Source organism: Dama dama, chromosome 9, assembly GCF_033118175.1.
Source record: "Dama dama isolate Ldn47 chromosome 9, ASM3311817v1, whole genome shotgun sequence".
Taxonomy (NCBI): Eukaryota; Metazoa; Chordata; class Mammalia; order Artiodactyla; family Cervidae; genus Dama; species Dama dama.
Window position 1 is genome coordinate 5,113,574 of NC_083689.1, and position 17,707 is coordinate 5,131,280.

At 58.1% G+C, this 17,707-nt stretch overlaps 1 protein-coding gene across 4 annotated transcripts in view; it reads left to right on the forward strand.

The window, feature by feature from the left end:
* The first annotated feature begins 218 nt into the window (after window positions 1-218).
* Window positions 219-17,707, forward strand: part of FLT4 (fms related receptor tyrosine kinase 4) — a 41,471-nt gene continuing 23,982 nt past the window's right edge. For all 4 annotated transcript variants that reach the window (XM_061149609.1, XM_061149611.1, XM_061149610.1 and 1 more), the window contains exons 1-8: window positions 219-353; window positions 13,878-13,974; window positions 14,673-14,917; window positions 15,110-15,222; window positions 15,336-15,498; window positions 15,714-15,853; window positions 16,144-16,312; window positions 16,608-16,725. In XM_061149609.1, coding sequence (XP_061005592.1) covers window positions 287-353; window positions 13,878-13,974; window positions 14,673-14,917; window positions 15,110-15,222; window positions 15,336-15,498; window positions 15,714-15,853; window positions 16,144-16,312; window positions 16,608-16,725 — 1,112 coding nt within the window. In that variant the 5' untranslated portion in view covers window positions 219-286. The remainder of the gene's footprint in view (window positions 354-13,877; window positions 13,975-14,672; window positions 14,918-15,109; window positions 15,223-15,335; window positions 15,499-15,713; window positions 15,854-16,143; window positions 16,313-16,607; window positions 16,726-17,707) is intronic.

The window sequence follows — 17,707 nt, forward strand, 5'->3', positions numbered from 1 at the left end:
TCCCGCCCACCAGCACCCTCACATCTCTGCGGCAGTCTCCTAGGCTAGAGGGCGAGGGCTGCTTTTCGATTCCAAGACCCCCCGCCCCGGCCCCGCCCCCGCCCCGGCCCCGCCCCGCCCCGGCCGCAGCCCCGCCCCGGCCCCGCCCCTCCACGGCCGCAGCCCCGCCCCGGCCCCGCCCCTCCACGGCCGCAGCCCCGCCCCGGCCCCGCCTGAGCGGGGCCTCGCGCCCACACTCAAGCGAGAGCTGCGGTCGCAAGTTTGATCCGCGCCACCGCGGCCGGAGATGCAGTGGGGTGCCGCGTTGTGCCTGCGCCTGTGGCTCTGCCTCGGACTGCTCGACAACGAGCGTGGTGAGCCCTCCGCCTGCCCCAGTGCGCAGCTGGCCACGAGCGGGGACGCTTTCCCTGGGCAAATGGTGGGACTGCACGGACGCGAGACCGGTCGGGGGACGGGGCCCGCGGGACCCTTGGACGAGGGGAGACAGGGTTGAGAGCCAGGAATTCAGATCCCGGAAGGAGCACAGAGAGTCGGGCCGGGCTTGCCGGGATGAAGAAAGGGAGAGGACGGGCCGTGGGGCAGCCCCGCAGCGTAGAGATGGGTTCTCGACTTCACTCCACGGTCTCCGGTTCAGCTCCCTTAGACCTGGGCCCCTTCGCGCTGCATCCTCAACCTGAATCCTTCGCTTGCTTACACGCTTTTCTGAGGAGTCGGGGCATCGCACTGGTCTATCCTGCGATCCGCGCGCACTGAGGGTGCCCCCAGCGCAGAGGTTGAAATCCCCGCCGGGTCGTAGTCCCGGGTGCGCACTTCCCCGCGACTCTAGTCCGCGCTCGAGATCTGTACTCCTGAGGGAACTCTGGTTGCTGTTCACTTTCCCCAGGCCAAGGACTGCTGGGGCAAAAGCTCGGGATGGAGGAGACAGGAGTAGTCCTGGAGGACTGGGTGCAGGTGTGGGAACTGAGGCTAATCTTGAGTCAGCAGCTCGTAAGTGATCAGCATGGCAGGAGAAAAAGACCGGCCCTCCCGTATTTGAGGGGTAGCACCCTGGACGGCCAGGCTAAGGATCATAAGGCAGGGGCTGCAAGGGAGGTCTTCAACACAGGAGAGGCAGCGTGGGGACATGTGACGGGAACATGACTAAAGGTCGCCCACGAGGGGTTGGAGGGAAGATAATTTGGGTGATGAGGGAGGGATGGCTGTTCGGAGATGTCAGGGGTAAAGCATCAGGAATGAGAGGCAGATGAGCTGGAAGCCCATGAGAGATCTAGCGACCCTGAAGGTCAGAGGGTGGAGGAGCGATCATGGGTCCCCAGTGTTTGAGGGAGTAGTTCTGAGAGATCTGAAGGGAGAAATGGATACCTCTGTTTTTAAACACTGTTGGCTTTGAATACTGGCTTTACGTGTTTCAAATCTTTTAATCCTCACAAGGAAATGTTAGAACCTTTTTACAAATGGGAACACTTGGACCAAGGACAGGGGTAACTTCCCACAAAGTCCTCAGGAAGCCAGTAGTAAAGGCCGTGTTCAACCCAAGCCTTGGGGATACCAGAACCCCCTTCTCTGTGTCTATATGGGCTGAAGGGCTGGGGAGAGTGGAGTGAAGGGAAGTGTGGGTGAACCCAGGGGGAGGAGGATGGAAGCAGACGTCTTCTGGCCTCCAAGTCAGGGCAGGTCTGAGCAGAGGGGCTGCCCCTTGGCCCTCCTTTGCTCCCCTGCACTCTTCCCAGGACCAGGCTTTCACGGGTGCCGTGGTTGAACTTCAGGGCTGAGGAGTGGGAGGTCCCACCTTGAGAAGACATCCAGCAGGCAGTGGGTATAGTGTCCAAGGCTCCGGAGAGAGGCTGAAGAGGAACCTAGCTGTCCCAGGATGGGACCCTCTTCCCCAAGGAGGGGACCAGAGAGCGAGAGGCTTCCAGGGAGACAGAAAACATCCAACATGCAGGGTGTAAGGAAAACCAGGAGAGGCTCACATCCTGGTGCTCCTGAGTAGAGTGGAAGGTGGCAGACAGAGCGGGGAGAAGTCAGTCTTGCAGTGAGTACAGGTGATTCTTACCAAAGTTGGGCAGTGAGGGAGAAGAGAGAGAATGAAGCTAAGGGGCCCGTGGAGGGGGATGGCCTTGGCTGGACCAGGGCATGGCTGGTAAGGAGATAACCCATGGAGAGCAGACCATTGCCACAGTCCCTGAGCCTTATATTTGTGCCACCCATTTTTGGACTGAAGAGGACCTGAGAAGCCCCTAGACTGATGTGGGTGCTGGAGCTGAAGCACAGATCTTCCAGCCAGTTGTCAGCGCAGCCACAGTGAGAGGCCACGTGCTGGCAGGTAAGCCAGCCTGGCCCTGAAGTTGACCCTCAGAGATGTGGTGCTTGTCCCAGAGCTGGCTCCTGCCTAGCTCTACCCCTAAATTACTTGCTGTATTGCCTAGACCCCTCTCTTCCTCTCCTTGTGCCTCGGTTTTCCCATTCATAGCACTGCAACAAGCTGGCAAGCTCTGATGGACTGTGCTTGGGGCTGGCCTTTTTACCCCAATCATGTCCCTCTAGAGAAGGTAGATGGCAGAGGCCACCTCCCACAGGCTTTATCTCTTGGGGCTTAGACTCTAGAGAGGCTGTGTGTGTCTCTGAACAGTGGGCAGTCAGCCCAGGGACAGATGGGGAAGGAGACAATTGCCAGGAAGCTTGTTGGCCTGCTGTAAGGATCCTGGCTCCTGCCACGGCTGAGACACACATGACCATCCCAGCTCTTCACTGTCCCTGCTCCTCGGCCCTGAGCCAGAGCCAGGTGTGGGCAGAGGTGTGGAAGTGGGGTGGGCATGTGAGTCAGTGCAGGCAGAGCACTGGCCTTAGCTTGGTGCCCTGAGAACTCACACAGGTGTGTCACACACCCAGCATGCTGGAGGCACTGGGTCAGTGTAGCTGAAGGACTCTGCCGCCCCACAGCAGTGTCCGCGTGACCAGGCGCCAGGCTGGGCATGAGGTGTAACAAGGGGACTGTCTGGCCATCTCCTTGCTGTGCCATCCCCACCCTGACCCACAGGCAGTGGCAGGCAGCCTAACCAGGGAAGGGGACTGCTGTCCTGTGCAAGGTGAAAGCTACAGTATCTGCTCAGGGTAGCGAAGGGAAGATTTGGACCAAGTCCAGCCTGCAGGAACTTCTCAAGTGTCAGACTTGCAGGGACACAAACATAACATCATAGCCCGGGGTGATAGTGCTCAGTGACCAGTGAGTTCCAGCTGGTGGTGTGTGTTCCACTGCTTCCAGCTTGGAGCTTCCTGGAGGGGTCTGCAGACTCCAGGGAAGGGGTTCCAAGTAGGACAAAGACTGCCTTAAAGGCCCAGAGACAGAAAAGTCAGATGGTGATCAAATGAGGCTAGAGTCCTGGGGGCAGGGCAATGGGGTGGAAGAGACAGGAAATGGAGACGCAGGAGCTAGCGGCACACCTGGAAAGGGTGGGTGTGAGCAGGGAGCCACATGGTCAGACTCCCCTGAAGGCATCGCCAGAGGGGCAAGAGCAGATGCAAGGCCGCAACAAGGAGGCTGCGGGTGCACCCAGGAGATACTCCAGGGAAGGAGGCAGCAGGAGATGGTGGAGAGAGAGGAGATGAGTGCCAGTCTCTGGCTGAAGTGGCAGAATAGGTCATGAAATTGTTTACCAGATGGGGACCCTGAGAAGAGGAGGAGATGGGGAAAGATGAGGCATTCCACTGGGGAGGCAGGGCCTCCAGTCAAAGGCAGGAAGGAAGAAAGTTGGGAGTGTGATATGATAGAGGGAAGTCAGGGAATCCAGGAAAATTAAGCTGGGGATCAGTCATGAGGGGAAGTTTTTTCCTACATCTAGCTTACACCCCTCCTGCTGCCATATTGGTGTTTCCCCCACTATGCAGATTTCTCTCCACTAGGACCACGTCTGTGCCCCACAGTCCTGAGATATCCCTTGGCGAAGAGGGGTGGTTAGGGAGACGAGTCCAGAGACTCCCACACTCCTTGCACGGACCCCTGAGCAAGACATGGCCAACGTGTCCAGCTGGAGCCAGGGATTCCTGAGTTTCGATCCTTTTCAGACACTGGCTTCCTCTGGGATCTCCGTTTTCCGGTCACACTGAAGGGAGAAGTCTGGGAGCAGGAAGATGCAGGCTTTGGGACTGGCTGCCACTGAGGCTGGGTGTGGCCCGAAACAGGCACAGCCCTGCCTGGCTCCAGTATCCCAGGCCAGCCCCATCTCCGAGGGCTGGATGGGGTGCGGGTGGCCCTGTGAGCACGCACAAGTCAGGGTGGCAAGTGGGGGAGCCCCGCCACGTGGCCAGTGAGGTCAGCATGGGTTCATGGGAAAGGACTTGCCGGCCACAGGAGAGGACATCCTGCCTGCGTTCCCTCTTCCTGCAGCAGGAGCCCGTGGCCCAGATTTAGCAGCACTGGGGGGCCACCTCTGAGCCAGCTGGGCTGTCTGATAACACTGCCCGTCCTGCCGCCACAGAGCAGAGCCCTGACCCCAGAAAGGCCGGGGCAGCTGCCTGGTAAAGCTGGCTGCACCCATGACTGCTGCACCTACTTGGGTGCTCTCCCCCCATCTCACCCCTTCTGGGTACTCAAGCAGCCCACAGTCCCACTCAGCCTCCCCAACACTCCCTGCTTCCAAAAATTGCTTTAGCAGGACCACTCTGAAACACAGATCTGAGCCTTCCACAGCCCCACAGCCCCCCTTGGGCTGATGGTACAGGCCCTCCTGCTAGAGGGCCTCCTCCAAGAGGAGCCCGAGCCCCATGTCTACCTAGCCTGCACCCACACCACAGCCTCACTGTGTGAGCTTCCTTCTGCTCCACATACATGCGAGAGGCTGCTAAGAATTGCAGGCAGAAGGTGATGCTGCACCAGCTGGGAGAGATTTACTAGGGCAGGAAGAGAGCTTCATTCCCCACCCCTTGTGGGCCCCAGGAACACAGAATCTAAGCTTTAGGGTAGGTTCACGACACGCGCTACCAGTTGAGTCCCACCTCAGTCTGAAATGGTTAATCAAATTTCTCCACACAGAGTATGTGAAGATTTTAACCTTGTGGTGTAGGCTGTTGTCCCTGTTTTGGAGGTTAGTAAAATTAATTAGAAAATTAGAGGAGTGAAATGGCTCATTAGATTGTCAGAGCAGCTTTGAGGGAAGTGACAGGTGTCTGGGGTCTGGTGCCAGATGGCATAAGGGCTGAGGAGCAAGAAGGGGCAGGTATAGCTGTCATATCCATATTCCAGCAAGGTAGGCATGTGGGGTCCTAAATTGCTGACCACCTCGTGGACATTTTCACCTAGATGTCCCAGAGAGCTTTCAAAAACAGCACACTGCTAGACACATTGCTTTCCCTGGGCCTGCCCCTGGCAGATGAGCCTACTCCAGTGCAGGACCTCTGCTCCTCCATCCCCACCTCCACCTCTGCCCACACGCTGTGCACTGTAATTTTGTCCCCTGGATCCTCAAAGCCAGTCAAGAGCAATCCAGGGCCTAGTCCCACACTGGCGATGCCACCCTGGAAAGGATCTAATCCTTGCATTGAGGAACTGTTGAATGTAATGAGTCAAACTGCCGCATGAAGCTGTGGAAATGTGCAGAGAGGCTCCCAGGAACCTAAAAATGCAAGCCTAGGGCTGGAGCAGGTACCAGGCAAGTGACAAGGGTGACTAGAGAGTCATATGAGAAGCTGAGATTCCATCTCCAAGTGGCAGAGAGGGAGGAAATGGTTTTAGGTAGAAGAATTCGTGTTCTAGAAGGATCCTCTAACCACTGCGAAAGGCCTGGACCAGTGGGGAGAGGAAAATGTGGTAACCTGGGGATGGGACACTGAGGCTGGCCAGACAGTCAGATGGTGAGGAAAGGGGCTGAAAAGGACAGTCCGGGAACATCTAGGGGTGGCAGTCGGACTAGAGGACATCTGCTGCTCAGTGGTTGAGCTCTGGGAGTGCAAAGCACTCTGCCGGGGTGGTAGGGAGAGGCACGGAGCAAGCCTGGTGCTTCAGCCACTCTGCTGTTGATGCTGGTTCTGAGGAGGTGTAGAGTAAACAACAGCTTCCATACTCCTATCACCCAAAGGTCATCTCTGACTAGTGAGTTAACCTCCGTGTCTTAGTTTTTTCATCTGCAAAATGATCAAGATAGTACCCACCTCAGGGGGCTTCCCTTGTGGTTCAGACTGTAAAGAATCTGTCTGCAATGCAGGAGACCTGGGTTCGATCCCTGGGTTGGGAAGATCCCATGGAGAAGGGAAGGTTTACCCACTTCAGTATTTGTGCTTGGAGAATTCCATGGACCGAGGAACCTGACAGGCTATACAGTCCGTGGGGTCATAAAGAGCCGGACACGACTGAGTGACTAGCATTTTCACTTCTTCTTTCAGGGAGGCAATAGAGGAGTGTGGTGTGCACAAGTGTGTAGGCTGTGCTGGTGTACGGAAAGTGTTTGCACTTGTTGTCTGTTGTCGTAACAGGATGTATTGGGGTAAGCAGAATTTGAGGGTCAAAGTGAAGGAGCAGAATTTTCACTTCTGTGAGTGCCTGTTTGCCCACAGCCTTGCCAACACTGGGAACTCTCTATCGTTGTTACGCTTGCTCATCTGGGCTCGGGGGCACTTCTGTGCTGCCTTGTGGCTTTGTGCTCCCCAGTGGTGGGGATGCTCTAGGTCTTAGGGCTGGGGGCACTTGGGAGGAAGCATCTGGGAAGCAGAGCCCCCTAGGGCTGGAGCTCAGGAGAGCTGCCAGGGAGGCGGGGGCAGCTCAGAGGTGGGCCGCCTCTAGGAGGAGGGAGCGCACCTTGAGCAGGGCTCCAATTAAGGGAGCCTGCCAAGAGCCTAGGGCTCGGCCTGTGACCCGTGGCCCCACTCTGGGGCCTCACTGCCCCACGCTGCGCCCCAGCTCCCTGGCAGCTCTGCCTGCCTGACAGCCCACAGTCACCAGCGCCCTGCCATGTGGCCCTCTGCGCTCTGCGCCCTCCTCCTGGACCAGCAACTTCTTATTCATCCTACAAAGTCCATTTCAACTCATGCAAACACTCCCTTCCACTGGCAAGACTTTCTCTGACGGCCCCGCAGCCTTGGCAGTGAGCCCCAGGTCGCAGTGAGTGCTCCAGGTGTGAGAGGCACAGCCCTCAGCAGGCAGAGACAGCAAGGCCCCCAGTCTGCCTCAGCCCACAGCAGCGTATGCTTACCGCGGTTCTTCGTGTGATAGTATGCTATTTGTGGCCTGTGGTTCTCAGTAATCCTGGGGACAATTCTCACTTCACAGGCGTGGATGGGGGAAGTGACTTGCCCAAGGTCACACAGTCAGTGACACGAGAGGGGACACAGCTGGGCTCTCAGGGCTCTGAGCCCTCTCTGAACAGCCCCTCCCGGCCTAGCCTTCTCAGCCCTGCAGGGCGGCACCCAGACTGCCATCCACGTGGGGGTGGGGGGGAATGCCAAGGCAGAACACGCTGTGAGCCTTCCCCCAAGGTCAGTGCACAAGCCCGGCCCCAAGAGCGAAGGGAGAGCAGGCTCTCTAGCTTGGCTGAGCCCTGGGGCTGCTGCACAGAGCCCCCGCCTGGCCTTCCCTGGCCCCGGTGCTTCCCCCTCAGCTTGCCTGCAGTCTGCAGGGCCCAGCTGCTCAGGAGACCGTGGATCCGACTAGCAGGACTGCTGTATAGCCCCTCTTACCCATGGGGTGATCATGACAGGGCCTGAAATAAGAAACCGCCAGATGCAAAAACCACTACTGTGACACACGGCCAGAGGTGGAGTGGCACCCCCCAGGCTGGAGCACCATGCTGGCATCATGGGCCTGGGTTGGTGGTGCTGGACCTCAGGACAGAGGTGTGGCCCAGTCACATCCTGGACCTCAGGAGCCATCAGTGATGCAGTCCTTCCCTGTGTGGTAGTTGAGGGCCAGGGGTGCTCAGCAGTGGATGCTGGGTGTGGCTGATATCCTGACTGTGTGGCAGAAGTACTGGGAGGTGAAGCTGGCCAGGAAGGGGGCCAGTGGGGCAGGGCAGAGCTCTGGAGGCCGGGCCGAGGGCATTCATAGATCCGGAGGGCCACAGGGAGCCAGGGAAGACGTCCTTTGGGCTGAGGGGCAAATTGGAGGCCAGGGAGGAGACTGTTAGGGAGCAGAGAGGTCGGGAGACTGGCACTAGCAGCAGCAAAGGGAGAGGAGGAGATGGAGAAGTGTGAGGGCTGGGTCCCAGGCAGGGGTGGGCCTGGACGGGGGCAGACTTTGGCAACCAGCACAGCTGCTGGTTGCCTCTGACCTGGAGCCTGGAGCCTCAGTGTCCTCCCTGCTGACTGGACTCCCGATCCCTCCCTCCCTCCCAGTAAGTGTAAGGATCAAATGAGGCAGTAACTGCTGGGATGTGGTCAGTATCTAGCCCACCGGCCTTCCCGCCCTCCTGTCTGCCCCTCACCCAGGATCCCGGTGTGCTACTGTCACACCCAGCACCTGCAGCTGACCCCAGCGCCCCCTGCCCAAGGCTGCTGACAGCACAGGAAAGAGGAGGGATGCACTCTGGCCCCCTGACCTCAGCCTGGCGCCTACCCTGCCTGCTCCGCTCAGGCCAGGGGGCCAGGGCCGCTGGCCAGGGGAAGGAAGAAGCCAGTTCCTGGGCCAGGAACAGGAAGGCAGGGGGACTGCGGCAGAGGCCAGGATGACAGAGCTTCCTGCTTCGGGAAGGGAAGGACAGCGGGGACAGACAACAGCCAGGCAGGAAGGATGCGCCTTCTTTGGGGTTGCATGTGGGGGCTGGGCAGTATAGAACCCCAGGGCATGGCAGCACAGGCCTGAATCTCCCCCAGCTGCTGAGCAGTCTGGGGTATTCATGGTCACCAGGGGACCTGGCCTTTAAAACTGGAATCTTTTACAAGGCACAACAAGGTTTGACAGAGTTTTAACCCAAAGGTTGACTGCAGAGGTTTGTTCAGCCAACCAACCAACCATTCAGTCAGCCATTCATTCATCCTTCTCTCCATCCATCCATTCATCTTTCTACCCATCCCTCCATCTGACTGTCCATCTGTCCTTCCATCTAGCCACCCTTTCTTTTTTCCACATTTCCATCCTTCCATCCATCCATCCTTCCATCCATCCACTCATTTGTCCTTTTGTCCATCTGTCCATTTGTTTATTCATTCAACAAGGATTTACGGAGACTTGACTCTGTGTCAAGTGCCGTGCTAGGCATGGAGTGGGCTGGAAAAGGGACTGTTTGGTCCTTACCGCACTGAAACTTATTGTCTAGGAGAGGAAATGGAAAAACATAACTTAAGTAAATAACAAAATTACATATTATGACAAGAAGAAAGAAATAACCAACCAGGAGGTTAACGTGGAGCTTAAAGGAGGACTTAGGTTTTGGGGGTGGGGGCGCAGAGGTCATGTCTAAGCTGAGGCCTGAAAGTGAGAAGGGCCTGGCTGTGCAAGGCACGTGAGCAGAGGCTGATCAGGAGGAGAGGTGTGTGTAAAACCCTGGGGCAGGAAGGAGCCTGGCGTGAAACAGAGCAGCCTGGGGCCGCGGGGGCTGGAAGACAAGAGCGGGAGGTGAGAGCAGACCTGGAGGGGGTGGAAGGGGGCGACGGCCAGGCCACAGCCAGAAGTTTGGAAGTTCCTTGAAGTAGAGTGGAAAGTCCCTGATGAAGTTTAAGCATGATTTTATCCCTTAAAGCTGCAGTTGGGAGAAGGGGGTCTGGGCTGGAGGTAGAGATTTTGTAAGTACTGGGTCGGCCAAAAATTTTGTTTGGGTTTTTCCATATGATCATATGGAATAACCTGAATGAACCTTTTGGCCAACCTAATACACGACCACTCAAGAGCGACAGTATTTGGTGCTGGGCAGAAGGGATGGAAGACGTGGGGAGGGTGAGCTCACAGAAGCCAGCAGAAGAGGGAACAGCCCTGCTCCCTGCCCTGGAGAGCCTCCTGCAGCAGCACAGAGGTCACGGGATACCTTGCCAGTGGCTCCATGAAGTAGAGAAGGAGGCTGCACTCTGTGGGAAGATGAGCAAATGTGAAAGGAAGGAGACAGCGAACAGAATTTTTGCTATGAATGGGGGTAGAAAAGGGGAAGGGAATATAGGATCAAGGAAGTGAGGAGTTTTTGTTTGTTTGTTTGTTTGTTTACAAGATGGGAGATGATTGCATAGAGGAAAGTCGGTAACCAGAAAAGAAAGAAATGATCTGCAGAGGTTGGATCCCCAGCATGCTGGAGGGCTTGGCCTGGGGAGCAGGAATGTCAGAGATGAGGGTGTGGGAAGGGTGTGGGACTTGAATGTGGGAAGATGAGGGGTCTCCATCTGATGGCTCTCCTTCATTAGTGCTGAGAGGGAAGGAGGAGGGACCGCCCTGGGCTTCAGCCTGAGGGTCGCTTAGGCTCTGCCAACAGGAGAGAGAGGGGAAGCAGCACAGGCCTCGGGCTTTGTGCTGCGTGCCGAGCCTCTGAGGGACGTGGGCACTGCGGGGCTGGGGAAGTAGGCAGGGGCAAGGGAGCATTCAGAATGATGGGCTGTGGGCCACGCGGTGCCAAAAGAGGGGTGGGGCCAGGAGGAGGTGGCAGTGCAGAGGGGTTCCTGGCCAGGACGTTTTGATGAGGTTGAAGGACTTAGCAGTGGTGCAACTTAGCAGGAGACAGAGGAGGCAAAGAGAGAAGTACAGGAAAGTAGGCACTCGATGATGACACAGCTTCTGGTGGGGACCAAGGCCAGGGTATGCCCAGGAAGTGAGGGGCTGAAGGGAGGAGGGAGAACAATGGAGATGAGGACCATGAAGCCCAGGGTGCTGGTGACTCAGTGCTGTGGCTGCCGAAGTTCTGAGAAATGGCCTGGATTGAGGTGGGGGGACCTGAAGAGCAAGGAGCAGAGAATGAGGGGAAATGACCAGGACAGGGCTGATGACAGCTTTAGTGGGGAGTGGGTGGTGCTGCTGGAAAAGGGGAAGTGACCACAAGGAGTTCTCCGACGTGTGCAATGGGGAGCAGTAACCACCCCAGGGGCAGTGGTGTCCTCAGAAATGCAGATTTCAGTTAAGGCAGGAAGGATGGAGGAGGTCAGCGATGTGTACAGTGAAGACTACTGCTCACTCAGGGTCCAGCAGAAGTGGGGTTGCAGAGTCGGGCATGTGGCTCTAAAGGAGAGGCTCTCAGATGGGTGAGAGGGTCGGCAAGCATAATGGATGAACCTCCTGTTTAGCATAGTGATTCAGATGCTTCCTTTGGTGGTATGATAGCCTCTAGGGAGGAAGCTCCTGTAGGCTCCATACCCCATATAGCCACTCAACCCACCCATCCTTCCACATATCATCCATTCATTCATCTGGTAATCCTTCATCCATCCTACCATTCTTGAATTTGTTGTTGTTCAGTCACCAAATCATGTCCGACTCTGCAACCCCATGGACTGTAGCACATCAGTCCTCCCTGTCCCTCAACAATCTCCCAGTTTGCCCACGTATTCTTGAATACACGTCCTCAATTTTGGGTGTGTATCTCTTTTGTCCGAAGGTTAGGAAGGTGAATAAAATGCAGTCTCTGTTCAGATGTGACCGGAAAACTATGATTTAGTCTAGTAAGTGTTCTAGCAGCATGAGCCTGAGTGAGTGTCTCCTGAGTGACTGCCCCTTATAGAGGGACTTGTGAATTAGAACCTAAAGAGGAGAGCCACAGCAGGGAAGGAAGTACAAATGTCCAGGGTGAAAGAATGAACACAGAGACTTCAAGATGAAGTCTGGCACTCGGGGACAACAGTGAGAAGCCTGCCTCTCAGATGTCTCGAGAGTTAAAGCCGGAGAGAAGAGGAGTGGGCAGAAGGGATGGGCCTGGGCTCTCCCCACTTTATCTTGGAAGCAAAGGAGAGCTGCCAAAGGAAGCTGGGCTGATGACTGCACAAGCTCTAGTGCCAAGGGCATGCCCTGGAGGAGCATCTCAGGGAAGGGGGCCCTAGCTTGGCCTTCCCAGGGGCCCCAGAGTAATGCTACGGCCCTCACAATGGGGTACAAATGACCCAGGGCAAACAGGTCCTGGCCGCTGCCCGTCTCCTCTGGTGCCCAAACACCAGCCTCAGGCCTGACCCCCGAGTGGTCCACTAGGGAGCTGGTTCTGTCATCCCTTCACACGTCCAAACCCAAGTCCATCATCCCTGCCCCTCCTCCGCTTCTATAGCTCAGAAGCCAGTTTGTAGAGGGGCTTTATTCACATTCCACTGCCTGGAAAATCCCACTTCTCTTTGAAAATCCACCTTAGAGGTGTCCTCCTGGCATTCACTCCCGGCCCCTCACCACCAGAAGGAATCCTGCCCACTGTGGGGCCTCTCCACCGGAGCAGCCCCAGGACTAGGTGAGGAGCTGTGATGGGGAGCCGGAACCCACCCTGGGAAGGAATGGACCTGCTCCTCTCCCACCTGGGGGCCCCAGGGCGGGGCTTCTGTGCTGAGTGCCAGGGGGGGGTGCCCTGGCTTCAAGCTAAGAAGAGACTGCGTGGCGGTCCCAGCAGCTGGCCATGCAGTCCAGCTGGAGGGCCTCGGGTTCCCTGGCTGGACTAGACACTAGTTGGATTAGATGCTCAGTGAGGCCGTCTGCCGCTAACCAGTGGTGGTGTGGTACGTAGAGAAGTCTGGCCAGTGGGAGGCCAGGCCCTGGCAGCTATCAGGTCCATGTGATGCTGAAATGAGATCTTGGTATGCAGAGTGGGCCATCCTGTGCTGTTTTCCAGGGCAGCTTGGGGTCAGGGTGATGTAGAACCAACTAGAGTGGGGATTCCTCCAAGGTCTGCCTCCCACAGTTAGCTGCCATGGCAAGACTCTAGGCCTCAGGAAGCTGAACTGGGCAGGGCAGAGGAACTGGACCTGTAGGACTGGGGCCTAGGGCGGGGCAGCGGGCTGTGCCCCCCGGGAGGACAGGGACTCGGGGGAGGGACAGAACACAGCCCTGGGCCTCCAGCCACACAGTCCTCACTTCCTGTTGTCTCAGGATGGTCCTGGCAGGATGCATCTGCCAGAGTTCTAGGCCCAGACCTCCCCTGGGGCCTGCTCCCACCCTCCTCCAGGATCATACACACAAATAGACACACAAGTTCACATGCACACACGCACAGACCTGTCAATAACACACATGCACGGAATCACACACACACAGCACTCATCATCAGTCCTATAAACACAGATCTATGCCCACAGACACCTAGGCACACAGAGACAGCACACATGCACACGCATGTGTACACACGCATGCAACACTCTCCTGGGGAGGAGGAGGGAGACTGAGAAGCTGCGTGGGCAGCAGGGCCAAGGTCCTGGAGGGTCAAAGGTCAGTGTTTAAACAGGCAAGGCAATTCTTTGTTTGGGGTTAGACCTGTTGGAATAATGGAGGGATGGAGGCAGGGGAGGCAGGGAGAGGGGAGCACGAGCAGCCAGAAGGGGGCAAAGAGAGACCGATGGAACCAAGCCCGTGTGAGACGGACTCCGCGGGGTGCAGAAGAAGGCAGGGTCACAGGAAGAGTCCCAGGGAGAGACAAGGCCTCAGTCCAGGGCATGTCTGGGGGTCTGCGCTATGCAGTGGCTGGGGGTTCTTAATGCCAAGGAAATGTGCTGCAGGCTTCGCCTAAGGTAGGAGGAAGCCTGTGGTCTCACCTGTTGGCTGCATGTCGGCAGCTCCGCTCCTGGGAAACCAGAGGCCTGAGTTCAGCCCAGGCCTCAGTCAGGGCTCACTTGGGGCTGCAGGCAGGCGGAGCCTGAGGCAGAGGTTCCCAGATGTCTTGGGCCGTATCGGTCCTGCTCCCGGCTGAAGGGCTAGGCAGCACCTGCCCTGCGGAGGGGCCCGCCAGCACCAGATCCATATCATCACATGAACTTATGACCCAGTCCCACGCTAACCCTATCTCCCAACCCAGGCCTGGCCAGTGGCTACTCCATGACCCCGCCAACCCTGAACATCACGGAAGAGACATATGTCATCGATTCCAGTGACAGCCTGTCCATCTCCTGCAGGTATTCAGCCCTCACCCAGGGGGGCTTGGGCCTGGGTCCCTCCTACCTAGCAGGCCAAGGAGACTACAGAAGGCGGAGGCAATGGTGGCAGAGGGCTCAGAAGGCAGCACCCCAACCCCAAGGCAGAGAGGCCTCAAGGCTTAGGGTGTTCCCAAGTGGCTTCAGTGTAGGTTCCTGGAGGCACAGACCATCCCCAGCCCTGTAGACGCAGGCACCCTGCACCCTACCCCATTTCACCCATACCCACCGCTCACAATCTCCTACAGACCACAGGTCTCTCACCCTGCATCCATCCTTGAGTCAACCCATACTGACCTGGGCCACCCCATGCCCACCCCCAGGTTATCCTACACGAATGCTCGGCTGCCTGCGCCCACAGTCAGCCACCCTTCACTGGCCCCAGACCCACCTGCACAGACTGCCAAGCTGTGATCTTCCCTTCAGCCCCAGCTATAATCTGAGGCTCAGGCTTTTCCGAAGGACAGCCTGCCAAATGCAGGCCCAGGCGCCATGCAGAGGCCCCAGGGGACTCAGGGGTACCCTGCCCTGTGTTCATGGTATGTGCCCCAAGTGCTGGTCTGCCCTGACCTCTGAAGGAGATGGGCTATGAGCAAGGCTGGGCCTCTGAGAGGCTCCACAGGGACTGTCCCCCAGGGCTGCGGCCCGGGCCTCTCTTGATGTCCTGCCTCCTTCACCAGGGGGCAGCACCCCCTGGAGTGGGCCTGGCCCGGGGCTCAGGATGTGCCAGTCCCAGAGGAGAAGGATGGTGAGGACACAGGGACCGTGCAAGACTGTGAAGGCACAGACGCCCGGCCCTACTGCAAGGTTCTGCGGCTGCAGGAGGCCCACGCCAACGACACAGGCAGCTACTGCTGCTACTATAAGTACATCAAGGCTCGCATTGAGGGCACCACTGCGGCCAGCACCTACGTATTTGTGAGAGGTGAGGGAGCCCACCCCCAAGGGTACTCAGGAGCCATGGGCAGGGTCCTGGGTCCTCAAGAGGTGGCTGGCATCTGTGGCTGCAACCCCAGCCTTGGGACCCTGGGGGAGCAGGGGCTGCTCTGCGGCCCCACACCTGGGCAGCCTCCCTGAGTCCTGCCCGCCCCTCCCTGGCCCCGTCTCCTCTCTTCAGACTGGCAGCAGCCATTCATCAACAAGCCAGACACGCTCCTGGTCAACAGGAAGGACTCCATGTGGGTGCCCTGCCGGGTGTCCGTCCCCGGCCTGAACGTCACACTGCGCTCGGTACAGCCCCGCCCGTCTCCACCCTCGATCCGGCCCTCCGGCCCTGTCCCCGGCCACTCGTCTGGCCAAGGGGCAGGGGTGGCTGGGCCCTGACAGCCCCTGCGTCCCTACAGCAAAGCGCGGCCCTGCAACCTGATGGACAGGAGGTGGTGTGGGACGACCGCCGGGGCATGCGGGTGCCCACCCCTCTGCTGCGCGACGCTCTGTACCTGCAGTGTGAGACCACCTGGGGCGGCCAGGCCTTCCTGTCCAACCCCTTCGTTGTGCACATCACAGGTAGGGGGCTGCCCGGGGCTGCAGGACCCTCCCCCAGCGGCTGCTGCCCACGTCCTGGGAGGAGGGCTGCAGGAAGAGGACAGGAGCCCTCTAATTCCCAGCAGTGGGGCTGTAGGCACCACGGTCTGGCTGGTCTCAGGGGCTGTCCTACAGCCCCTGTCCTACACTGGCACTGTCCTACAAAGGGCATGGGGTCCCTGTGCATGTGTCACCAGGCAACGAGCTCTATGACATCCAGCTGTTCCCCAAGAGATCGCTGGAGCTGCTGGTTGGGGAAAAACTGGTCCTGAACTGTACTGTGTTTGCCGAGTTCAACTCAGGTGTCACCTTTGACTGGAACTATCCAGGGAAGCAGGTGAGCTCGGCACCCCTGGCAGGGGCTGTACCTGAATCCTTCCCAGGAATCCCTGTCGCAGCCCACACTCACCCTGGTCTGGCCCACACGGACTTCCCTCTGTCCCAGGAGCCCCTGTCTGGTAGGGAAGTTTTCCTATCCCAAGGAAAAGTCAGAGTCTGAGTCCAAGGCTTCTGGAGCTGCTGCTGTTTGGGCTGGGGGGGGGGGGGGGGGGTGGGGGTGTGCCTTTGGGGGTCAGTTCTGTCGGAGCCCACCTGCTCTGAGCCTGTGCTTCCCCTGGCCCTGGGCAGGCAGAGCGGGGTAAGTGGGTACCAGAGCGGCGCTCCCAGCAGACTCACACAGAGCTCTCCAGCATCCTCACCATCCACAACGTCAGCCAGCGTGATTTGGGTCCCTACGTGTGCCAGGCCAACAATGGTATCCAGCAGTTCCAGGAGAGCACTGAGGTCATTGTGCACGGTACGGCCTGTCAGCTCGTTGCGGCCAGCGTGGCTCGGGCTAGGCTGGGTGTCAGCTGTCAAGCCTGGAGCACAAGGGTTCTTGTGCAGTGTGGGCCCAGGGTCATAGGTCATGGTGCACCCGAGGAATGTGGAGTCCAGCCAGAGGGAAGGGAGGGTCATGAGTGGATGGACTGCCCAGTTCCCACGCCCCAGAGAGCAGGGCATCTGGTGATGGGGGGTGGCTGCAAATCCCTGGGTGGTGCTGGGTCAACCATACCAGCCCTGACTTTACCCTGATGTCTCCCATCTGACAGAGAAGCCCTTCATCAGCGTCGAGTGGCTCAAGGGTCCGGTTCTAGAGGCCACAGCAGGAGACGAGCTGGTGAAGCTGCCCGTGAAGCTGGCAGCATATCCCCCACCGGAGTTCCAATGGTACCTCCCTGGTTCCTGCCCCTCCCTCCCTACCAAGCCCAGTGCAAGAAAGAACCACAGAGAGGGAAGGGCCAAATTCCCCCCATCAGGGCCTACTTCCTGAGACCTAGATGGGGACCTATGCCCTGAGTGGGGGACCCCCATGAAGAGTCCAAGGAATATACACATCATGTGCTATTTTGGCTAGAGGGAAGGTTGGCCTGAATTGCTGCTAAACTGTGAAAGAGTGTGAATACTGGCCTCCTGCTATGTGTGGGTGCGGTGGGCGTAGCATAGGGCTTTACCTCTTTCCTGCACCCACTCAGCCTCTCTGAGGGCCCCCACTGGAGGGGATCATAGAGGAATGGCTTCAGGTTTCCTAGGCTCCTCTCCAAACAGGTTGCCACCCCCAGGAAACTTCCAACCAGAATTTTGGAGATATGATAAGGGTTTCACAAGGATTTCTGGGCTGGGCCTGAGAGCTGTGTGGCAGTGAGCTGGAGCTTCCGGGAGGCCTACAAGTTCGAGATCCCCGCTCCTGGTGTGTGACCTGAGAGTAAGGTACCCCCTTGCAGGGTATGCCAAGAGTCAGAGGGAGGTCCCTCAGTGGTGGCTTTACCTTCACCGGATGCTCCCCGAGAGCTCGGGAAGGCACAGCGCCCCACCATGCACCCTTCAGCCACCTGAGCAGTCCATACAGCCTGATCCTGGGAGATCACACTCTTGCTTGTCTCTCATCATACACAGCAGGGAAACAGGCCAGGAAAGGGGAAGGGCATTCCTGCCCAAGCCCTGAGCCTCCTGGGACTCATCTGCTCTGTCCTTTCACAACTGGCCGGGGGAGCCTCGCCTTTCCAGCCTGGAGCACCTCCTACCAGGCAGGATGACCTTTTCTGAAAGCCTAGAGCTTGGCAAGAAGAATCCCAGACCTCTTCAGCCAGCATCCCACATCTCTGGCCAGAGTCCGGAAGCAGGCTTCTCCTGGGAGGGCCCTGGAAGCTCT